At 36.2% G+C, this 10,809-nt stretch overlaps 1 protein-coding gene across 1 annotated transcript; it reads left to right on the forward strand.

Moving 5' to 3' along the window:
- The first annotated feature begins 2,000 nt into the window (after window positions 1-2,000).
- si:ch211-220i18.4 (SRSF protein kinase 1) lies at window positions 2,001-10,467 on the forward strand. The gene is made up of 11 exons (XM_056449634.1): window positions 2,001-2,088; window positions 2,172-2,283; window positions 3,220-3,310; window positions 3,385-3,472; window positions 4,003-4,109; window positions 4,202-4,361; window positions 7,689-7,762; window positions 7,879-7,986; window positions 9,603-9,672; window positions 9,753-9,845; window positions 9,999-10,467. Exons 1-11 carry the CDS (start codon window positions 2,001-2,003, stop codon window positions 10,181-10,183), a joined length of 1,176 nt encoding a protein of 391 aa, XP_056305609.1. The 3' UTR covers window positions 10,184-10,467.
- Window positions 10,468-10,809: the final 342 nt, after the last annotated feature.

Consider the following 10,809-nt stretch of genomic DNA (forward strand, 5'->3'; position numbering starts at 1 on the left):
ATCGTGATACAATAACTTGCCTAGTTACCCTAACCTGCCTAGTTAACCTTATTAACCTAGTTAAGCCTTTAAATGTCACTTTAAGCTGTATAGAAGTGTCTTGATAAATATCTAGTCAAATATTATTTACTGTCATCATGGCAAAGATAAAATAAATCAGTTATTAGAAATGAGTTATTAAAACTATTATGTTTAGAAATGTTCAATAATTCAGGGTGGCTAATAATTCTGACTTCAACTGTATGTAGAACAAACACAAGCAATACTTTTTGACTAAAATGACTTAAATGTGGCCTGAATGCTACATATAACCCCTGTAAATGATTTATATTGTATGTGTACCATGTTCATATGATATTACACACTATATGTAGCTTCATTGTGTGTTTCATTAAAGGATCAGTCAAGCTAAAATCAAACAGAGTTTGGCTGTGGGAATACATCCCTGATGTTGGCATCTGAATTCCTGTGTGACAGGCAAAAAGTGTCATGATATTTTCAGGTCATGGTTGAGATCCTGCAGTAAACTCCCACAGCAGCGGGTGTCAAGATCTAAATGCGGTTCTGGCTTATCTGACCCTTGGTGAGCCAAATGTGTCAGGATAGAAGAGCTCTACTTCCAACTCAACTGAATGTTGTTTAAAAATACACAGCACAGATTTAGTCTTTTGTATATGCTCCATGACATCAGCAACCGCTGAGTTATTAATAGTTACAATAAAGTCAATATGATTTTTAGAATGTATATAATACTTGGATGTTTGCTGTTTTTTTTTTTTAATTGTATTGTTTTTGTTTTGTTTGGTTTTTATTTTTTCACAGCAACTATTTAAATGTTGTGCTATTTGGTGACCCTCGTTCCTCTGTTTGTTTTAAATGTCAATCATTGTGTTCATATTGTTGTCCAAAAATCAACTGAATGTTTGATGTATTTTTGTATTTGTATTAGTTTGATTTGTTTTATTTTTGTTCACAGTTACTATTAGCTTATGTTCTGTTTATTTGAATGTTTGCTTGTTTGTTTGTTTGTTTTGGTTTTTGTTTTATTTGGTATTTTGTTTTGGTTTGTATTGTTCACGTGTAATATTTTGCAACTATCCCTTACTTTGCTTTCATTTGTTTGAATTCAAAATCGTTATTTTTCTGTCATTTTAGATTTCTGTTGCTTTATTTTGTTCAGAGCTAATACCTTTCCTTTACATTTGTTTGCAAAATAGGCTCATTCTTAATATGTAGTGTAAATTTTTGGAGAGCGCGAATTATTTAGCCAGAGGTACATATGGCTGCATTTTGTCTTTAAAACGAACGCTACGGAGCAGTATGATGCCGCTCCTTTTCACGCTTAACTTTTAGACGGTTTTTCCGCTGTTACCAATTTGTAAAGTGGCTCGTAGCATATGTCGGCGGACTTGAGAATGCTGAGAGGAGTTGCCAGTGATGACGGGGTGTTTGAATCAGCGAAGAACGGTTTCAGAAAGCAGGTAAAACAAGGCAAAAAATAAACAAGTAAATAAAAAAATCTGAAAATGTGGTAAAAAATCAATCGGCCATGAGGGGCTTACCTTTCTGTATTGCTTTTGAAACACTGTTGATTGGAAAAAGGTTTTAGTCACTCAGTCGGTCAGTCAGTCAATCAACAGCGGCTTCGGTGATTTACGCGAAGAAGAGCAGGTCTGAATGGCACTGCGCGAGAGAAATTTAAGATCTGAAAAAAGCATGCACAGCGGCCTCTGGTGGACTACAAACACTGTCAACAAAAAAACATAGCTCCTGGACATATTTGGCGCTCTCCAGAAATGTTTACAGGGGTAACGTTTTTCAGAATGAGTCTGTGTTGCTTGTTTCAATGTAAATAGTCAAAAATATATTTTGTTATTCTTCTTCATTGTCAAGCTGAAACCAAACAGAGTTTTGACTGGGAATACGTCCCACGGTGAATTATAATATGTCACATTTAAAACAATTTGTGTGTTTTGTTCTAATCCAGATCTCATGTAGTAATGGACTTAAAGCCTGAAATCCCTGAGACATTAGGAAACAACCTGATTATGCAGAGGAACATGAAGATCCAAGATGATTACTGCTACGGCAAGTCATTGCAAATTAGTACATCTTCACATTAACATTGTTAACAAATTAAGTTCATCTTACACTGACTTATGTGTCTATAGGTGGATATCACCCAGTCCAAGTTGGAGAGCGTTCTTTATATAAGAGATACAAGGTGTTATCAAAGCTGGGTTGGGTTATTTCTCTACTGTATGGCTCTGCGTTGACCTCAGGGTACTGAAATTTTGAATTTACACCCTACAGTATTTACACTCACTGGGCACTTTATAAGGTATGCCTTGCCAGTACCAGGTTGGATCCCATTTTGCCTTCAGAACTTATTTTATACTTTGTGAGAGAATCTACAAGGTGCTGGAAACATTCTTTGGAGATTTTTGAGCCATATTGACATGACAAAATCACACAGTCGTGAAATTTTTTTTCTTAAAAGGAGCTTTATTTGATTGAGATCTGATAACTGTTTGGTTAAGAATGAAGTGAACTCATGTACATGTTTAAGAATCCAGTTTAGGATGATTTGAGCTATGTGACATGGTATGTTATTCTGCTGAAATTAGCCATCACATGATGAAAAAATAAATACTCAGAAACACTGTGGTGTAGTAAACCATGCTCAAATGGTAGCAATGGACCCACAATGTTTCAGGAAATTCCCCTACCCCACACTGTTACACCACAGAAACAGCCTGAATTGTTGATATAAGTCAGGATGGATCCATGCTTTCATGTGTTTGCATCACATTGAGACCAATTCAGCGATTCAACAAGAAGAGGCAATAAATACAAGAAGTGCTAGTTATTTAAAGTAATTTTTGCTCACAGAGCTGCCACTCACTAGGCATTTTTTGTCTTTTTAGACTATTCAAGTAGACAAAAAAAACTCAGACCAACCCATTTGGCACCAACAACCATGCCAGGTCACTTAAATCATCCTTCTTTTCATGTTGATGCTCAGTTTGAACTTCTGCTGATGGTACCTACCATTATCTACCATATGCCTGACTTGCATTGAGTTGCTGCCATCTGATTGGTTGATTAGATATTTGCGTTAAAGTGCAGATACTAAATTGTCCAGTGAGTGTTTACCAATGTTTACCACTACTGGAAGCATGTGAAACATGTATTAAGTTATTCTCTGTGGTTTTGCAGGTCAGGCAGTCATGTGGCAGTGAAGGTGTTGAAGAGCGGAGAGCTGGATTTCACTCAGGCTGGCCAAGATGAACTCACATTACTGCGATGTGTGAGTGGATCTTACTCTCTATCTTTCTCTTTCTGTTGTGTCCGTAAGTCTCAAAAAATTTTCTGTATCTCCAGGCCAGTGGTCCCACAGCCCGTAACCCACTTAAAGGACGTATAGTGCACTTACTGGATGAGTTTAAGTTAGCTGGTGTAAACGGGATCCGTATCCTTTCATAATATCATATAGGCCTGTAAAATGAAGCAACACTGGACTTGAAATAATATTTTTCACATCTTTAGATTGCACACTTTGTCCTTGCTCATACTTGTTATACACTCCTGCATGTAACTACTAGACTAGACAGTAACAGTATCATTTTTGAAGAAAAAAAAAATGGATACCTGTTTTGACCAAATGGTTTTGGTGCTAATGAATGTCCAAATTAAGTTTTTAGTTGATAATTGTGTCAAATTAAAAGGCCTATAAACTGGCAAATGTTTAAATAAAGGTAAGAATTGTGAGATAAAAAGAAATTGCCTTACTAATTTTTTAGTATGTGGCAGAAACACTTTCATATAGTGCAAAATTTTGTAAAGGAAAAACAAGTGTAGAACCACAAGTGAATTAATACATTGAAATGTCACACTCTTTGTTTAAAACCCATGGGTGTTATATGAACTCATCATTTCAAATCTGTTTGCAATTTTAGCTACACTTTCTAAGTTACTAGTTGATTCTTGACCACAATGTAGATATTTGTTTGGTGTTGGAGCTTCTGGGGCCAGACCTGCGCTGTTGGCAGATGTGTTTCGGTAATCCAGGTCTGTCTCTCTCCTGTGTCAAACACGTCATCACTCAGGTAAGATGCTTTTTATCATTTCATTGAGATTTTAATGTCTTTAAAAAGACCATGTAAACCTTTATAACACATGAAAAGCGTTTGTGTTTCAGGTACTGGAGGGTCTGGATTATCTTCACAGCCACTGTAAAATCATTCACACAGACATCAAGCCTGAGAATATACTGCTGTCTTTCACACCTTATCCACCAGGAGGAGATATACACACTTATTCCTCTTCAGCCATTAGAAACACAGTACTCCAGGGTCTTGGTAAGAAAATCATTAAATGTGAATTCAGTAAATCACAACTAGTGTTGGGTGTATTTAGTTACAAAGTAAATAGTTATTGTGATTAAATGTCTTATTCACTGGATGAATATTTAATTTTAGGTCATTTAATTACAGTTTCATATATAATTTACTTGCCTTAAATATTGTCTTTAACATATCTGTATAAAGTAAAATACTAAAAATATATTTTGCAGAATGATTCTATTTTTCAACTAAAGGAGCATTAATTTGTCTGAAAATTGCACAAGCTAAATAAACTGCGAATTCAGCCAGACATACATTCACTAGCCACTTTATTAGGCACACCTTACTAGTACCGGGTTGGACCCTCTTTTGCCTTCAGAACTGCCTTAATCCTTCTTGGAATAGATTCAACAAGGTGCTGGAAATATTCCTCTGAGATTTTGGTCCATATTGACATGATAGCATCACGCAGTTGCTGCAGATTTGTCGGCTGCACATCCATGATTTGAATCTCGTTCCACCACATCCCAAAGGTGCTCTATTGGATTGAGATTTGGTGACTGTGGAGGCCATTTGAGTACAGTGAATTCAAGAAACCAGTCTGAGATGATTAGCACTTTATGACTGATGCTTTATACTGCTGGAAGAAGCCTTCAGAAAATGGGTACACTGTGGTCATAAAGGGATGGACATGGTCAGCAACAATACTCATGTAGGCTGTGACATTGACACGATGCTCAATTGATACTAATGGGCCCAAAGTGTGCAAAGAAAAGATTCCCCACGCCACCACCACCTACATGAACCTTTTATACCAGGCAGGATGGATCCATGCTTTCATGTTGTTGATGCCAAATTCTGAACCTACCATCCAAATGTCGCAGCAGAAATCGAGACTCATCAGAACGGGCAACGTTTTTCCAATCTTCTATTGTCCAATGTTGTTGAGTCGTATTGTAGCCTCAATTTCATGTTCTCAGCTGACAGGAGTGGCACCCGGTGTGGTCTTCTGCTGCTGTAGCATTGTTTGTAGCATTGACATGTTGTGCATTCATAGAAGCTCTTTGTGGTGGGGAGAGCGTGGCCGAACACCCAGAAAGTGGGGAGAGCGAGTGGAGACACCGGCGGCTGGTTAGTAGCCCAATCAGAAATAATTAATAACACCTGCTTTCTCTAGTGATTGGGCCGGAGAGACGCCTTCTTAAGGGAGCGAGAGAGACCAGTCGGGAGAGAGAGAGCTGAGCTACAAGCGGCCCCTTTGAGCCTTGTGTTGAGCCACACAGAGAAAAAGAAAAACACAAATAAAATTATCACTTACCTTATCGCCGACCCTGTCTTCTTCTTCTCACACAAAGAACCTTTCTACACTCTTCTTCATAATTCGGCTGTAACGAGTGGTTATTTGAGTTACTGTTGCCTTATCAGCTCGAACCAGTCTGGCCATTCTCCTCTGACCTCTGGCATCAACACACAGGTGTACCTAATAAAATGGCTGTTGAATGTATATTACAATGTAGTATATATGAAATGCTATTATTTTTAAACATTTCATATTTTGATACTTAGCTATTAGTAAACTGATATTGTGAACTATTCTTTTTAGTATTACATCTGTTTACAGTTTTTTACAATGGCTATGACAGTTTTTTTCAATACATTTAGCAAGTTTTCTAAACTCTTAACACAGCAACACACCTAAAACACACAACTGACAAAACAATTTCATGCTCAAAATCACACATTGTAAACTAAAGCCTAAAACTAAAATTCAGAATACAATTATAAACTCACACAATACACCATGTCTAACAAAACACTGCAAACATGTTTCAAAAGCAAATAATTGTTCAAAACTAACACATGTTCTCTTCCAACAGGAACATTTAGTCAATCACAACACATTGACAATAAAAACACTCTCATCTGCTGACATAACAGAAACTGCATTGTTTTGTGTGTCAGCTCTGCATTTATATTTTGTTTTGTTGGGTTTAGTAAATGCATGAATTTTGTTTCTTTTGCTGTAGAATATCAATACAAAAATGAACGACCATCTCAGAGTAGCTTTTATAAAATGTACATGTTTATGTAAAAAATAAAATACAGACACAGAATTGCTGCAGTACAGACTTTATTTGCAAAAGGACATTACTGCAAGATACTGTATACAAACAGAAAAAGCACTGCAATCTTCAATCTAATCTTCTATTCTGCCCGGTCTTCTGCATTTGCCTAGCTTCTTCTTCTCTGGCCTGGCACGGTAACTGTGGCCCTTTGGCCTATTATGTTTCTCCCACAGAGGCATCTTTTGGCCAAGTTGAAGCCAGCCTCTTTAACATATTTCATGTGGGACTTGACTGGCCTTCAATTCCATGACTCTCTGAAAGTAATTAGACACAGTGCATGTAAATGTTGAACTGTACTGTATATCTATTGTACGTACTGATGAACTCCAGGTTTATAGAGTAGTTTACTGCAAAACACACTGTGTATAGTACAGTAATGACTGTATTGCATAACCTTACCTGGACGCATTGGTGACGGAGTGCTTTCATGCGCTCACTGTTCCTTTCAAAAACCTCAAGAGTCCTCTTTTAGAACATACAGTATGATCATGTGATTAGAAAAACCTCAACACATGAGTGTGCTTTCTAGATGGGAATCAGCTGTGAGATGTTGACAACATGTTATCTGTTCTGACAGACTGTGTGAAAGCATTTGTAAATTTGACTGTAAAATTACATTGTTTTGTTCTTTGTTGAGGTTGTGTGTAAAAGAAGTTCAAGCATTTTAAATTGGTGTCAACCGGATGCATTTTGTGTCAAAGCAACAAGTAATGTGTTAATTGTATAGCCTACAATGACAGATGTGCTAACTGTGTTAAGAGTTTAGGAAACTTGTTAAATGTATTGGAAAAACTGTCACAGCAGTTGTAAAAAAATCTGTAATACAGCTAAAAAGTTCCTGTTTGACTCAATTTTTAATAATTAAGGGTTTAATTTGTAGATGCATTGAGATTTGTAGGGTTTTTAAGTAGCACAGAGTCAAGTAATCAAATCACTAAAATTTAATCAAATTCAATTCATTTTAAATGTATATTATACATTTAATTTATAACATAAATGTAATTAAATTAATTATGGGTAAGTAAATTACTGTTCAGATCAAGTAATTAGGTAATATACAGTAAATACAACTTGATAGTAATTCATTACTTTTTTCAGGTTATCTTCCCAACACTGACCACAGCATCAGTGTAATAAATGTACATTTTTACAATAATCCCCTAAACTGGTATATTTTAAGGATTAAGTAAAATGGATGTCATCTACGTTCATACAGGAGAATCGGGAAAACCTGGAAATTTGGAAGATATCACAGTGAAGATTGCAGATCTTGGCAGCTCATGTTGGGTGGTACGACACAATCAATGGATTTGTATAACTCTTTGCTAAACTAAAGAATACTGCATGAATATTCTCTGTTGTTTGAACCTGATTAGCCTCTCTGACTTTCTTTCTTGTTGTTCTAGTACAAACACTTCTGTCAAGAGATCCAGACCAGACAGTTTCGCTCTCTGGAGGTCCTGCTGGGCTCTGAATACGGTCCTGCAGCTGACATCTGGAGTGTGGCCTGCTTGGTGAGTCTACCGTTAATGTTCAACCAAATAGATTCTTTCAAGTAGGATTGTGCAATGTGTAAATCATTAGTGAAAATATTGTAAATGTTGTTTAAACCATATGCAAGCTGACATTATCAATGCCACAAAATCTCCTTCTCCAGACATGTGCAGAGCAAACACGTTTGTCTGGAGTTTGATACATTTCATTTGTTACGACCCGCTCAATTGAGTTGCAACATAAAACATAGATCAACCAACAAAATAGTAATAATGCTAATTATTCATTATAAATTAAACTAACCACACTGTCTTCCCCCAACTAGCACAACTCCTATATACACATTTAAACAACCAATTAATGATTAGTAATGCAGTCATCCAATCAGGATCTACCACATTCTTCAATGGGGTCTAGAGACTTGAGATTATCACACCGACAAAACAAAACCAGTGGAACAAAGAGAATGTACACCAAACTAACATTAAATAATAAATATTTTTCACAATACCATGAATACTCATCTCTATAAATCCCACTCCACTTTCTCCCTGACTCCTGGGCCTTAGGGATTCAGTAACTAAAGGCTAGAGATAAAATTTAGAGATAGACAAAAAGCAGAAACAAAACTAAAAAAATGGAACGTTAAAGGAGCCCTATTATGCAAAAATCATTTTTTATAATGAGTTTAAGCAGTTGTGCGGCAACATTGTGTGAATATAGCCAGCTCTAATCTCGTTAGTTTTGATCTCTCCCTCATTAGCATAGACAGCCCTGAGTGAGAAGCAGCCATCCGAGTTTTGAATGTGCTGCTATGCTATGCTCTGCAGAATTTGAATCAAAGGGGCAGTTTCAAAGAGTTATAAAAAAGTAATTGTGTGGTATTTTGAGCTGAAACCTCACATACACACTCATAGTACTCACAGACATTAGACACTTATTTTACATCTTGTGAAAAGGGGTATGATAAGTCCCCTTTAAAGTGTTATTTAGTCAATCTTATCTCAGTAATGCTTCTATTAAAAAAAGCAAACGACACAAAGGGAACCATTATAAAAAGTACATGGCTGCACTAATAATTATACAAATTCAAACGTATTAGTATCTATAAAGTCGTAAATATTGTTACATTTTGCCATGTAAATTTAATATTGGTAAAGTACAGCTATGTATTGTTTTATGTTCTTCTCACTGAAGCCACACATTTCATCACATATCCTCATCCAAACAAAGCTGCATCATTACTGTGGTCCTTCGATCTGGAACAGAAAAAAAGTTGTTATTATAAAATATTTTTAGATCTTTACAAAACAAATTAAAGGGGACATTACTGTTATGTGAAACCTCCCCCAAAAATAATCAATTTCAAAGCATTATCAAGTGTATCATAGGCAGTGCTACCATTTAAAAAATAAAGTGTCTTGTAATCTAGTAAGGATATCTGATACCCTCTGATACCCTTCTGATATTCTTAAAGAGATGAGGACATGTTAGGTTGTGGACGTGTTTGTTTTAGTGCTTTCAAAATGTGGTTAGTGTACCTTTAAAACATTTGCTGAGGTTTTACACCATCTTATAAAATATAATGTATATATATATGCATTTTTATTTATGCTCAATAAAATTTTATCAACAGGCATTTGAGCTTGCAACCGGCGATTCCTTATTTGAGCCCAAAGCAGGACCTAATTTCTCATTAGAGGAAGGTAAACCAGTTAAATCCATCCTCCATGTTGTTGATAGAAGAGTGTCGATTAGTGGTGTTAACCATTTCTGCGATTCTCAGACCACCTGGCTCATATCATTGAGCTCCTGGGAAAGATCCCAGTCTCCGTGGCTCTGTCTGGAAAATATTCTTATCAGTATTTTAACCGCAAGGGTGAGTAAGAGACTTGATTTCTCTCATCTAATTTATCTTGCGGTGGATTATTTCTGTGATTTGAGTGCAAGAGTGATTTTTATGTTTATCGCCAAACTGAAATGAAAATATTAAGCTACAAAAAAATGTTTTTCCATGTTGATGGTTGTACAGGTGACCTGCGGCGAATCGCTGTTCTTCGTCCATGGGGACTGTATGAAGTGCTGGTGGAGAAATATCACTTTCTCCTCAGAGAGGCGTCACTTTTCTCTGATTTCCTGTTGCAAATGTTGAACTTCCTGCCAGAGCGAAGAGCCACAGCAGCTCAATGTCTTAAACATCCTTGGCTAAATCTGTGATCCTTTCTGGCTTTGTAATACTTGAAAAATGCACTAGGTCTCAATAAGGTTTTCCTCTATTGGCTGTTTAGTATTTGTCAAATGTAAAGTCAAACTTTCCAAAGGGGCCGTAAATAATTCAGCTAAAAACTAAAATTCAGTAACTTATTCACCTTTGTTTTGTTCTAAACCTGCAAGACTTTCTTTTCACATTTTAAATGTTGCCAAAATGTTATTTTTTTGGGGGGTAAATTATAGTATCCCGTCCCTTTAAATGGTACCTATAATGCAAAAATCACTTTTATGAGAGGTTTTATATATATATATATATATATATACTGTCAATATAGCCAGTCTCTACTGGTAAAAATGGTAAAAATTCAATAATTCTATTTTTTTATAACTACACTTCATAAAAACAGTCTGCAGAAACACTTTGATTGACATTCTGCTTTTGTAGATGTCATTAGAGGGGGAAAGTCCCGCCTATTATTTATAATCTTTCCTTCATTAGCATAAACAGCCCTGAGTGAGAAGCAGCCATCCACCATTAGAGTTTTGAATCTGTTCTCATATTATCTGTATCTCATATATAAAATATTGTGACACAGGTGTTATAGCTCCACCCTGTCATAGTGAATCACCTC

This window comes from Danio aesculapii, chromosome 23, assembly GCF_903798145.1.
Source record: "Danio aesculapii chromosome 23, fDanAes4.1, whole genome shotgun sequence".
NCBI classification, from domain to species: Eukaryota; Metazoa; Chordata; class Actinopteri; order Cypriniformes; family Danionidae; genus Danio; species Danio aesculapii.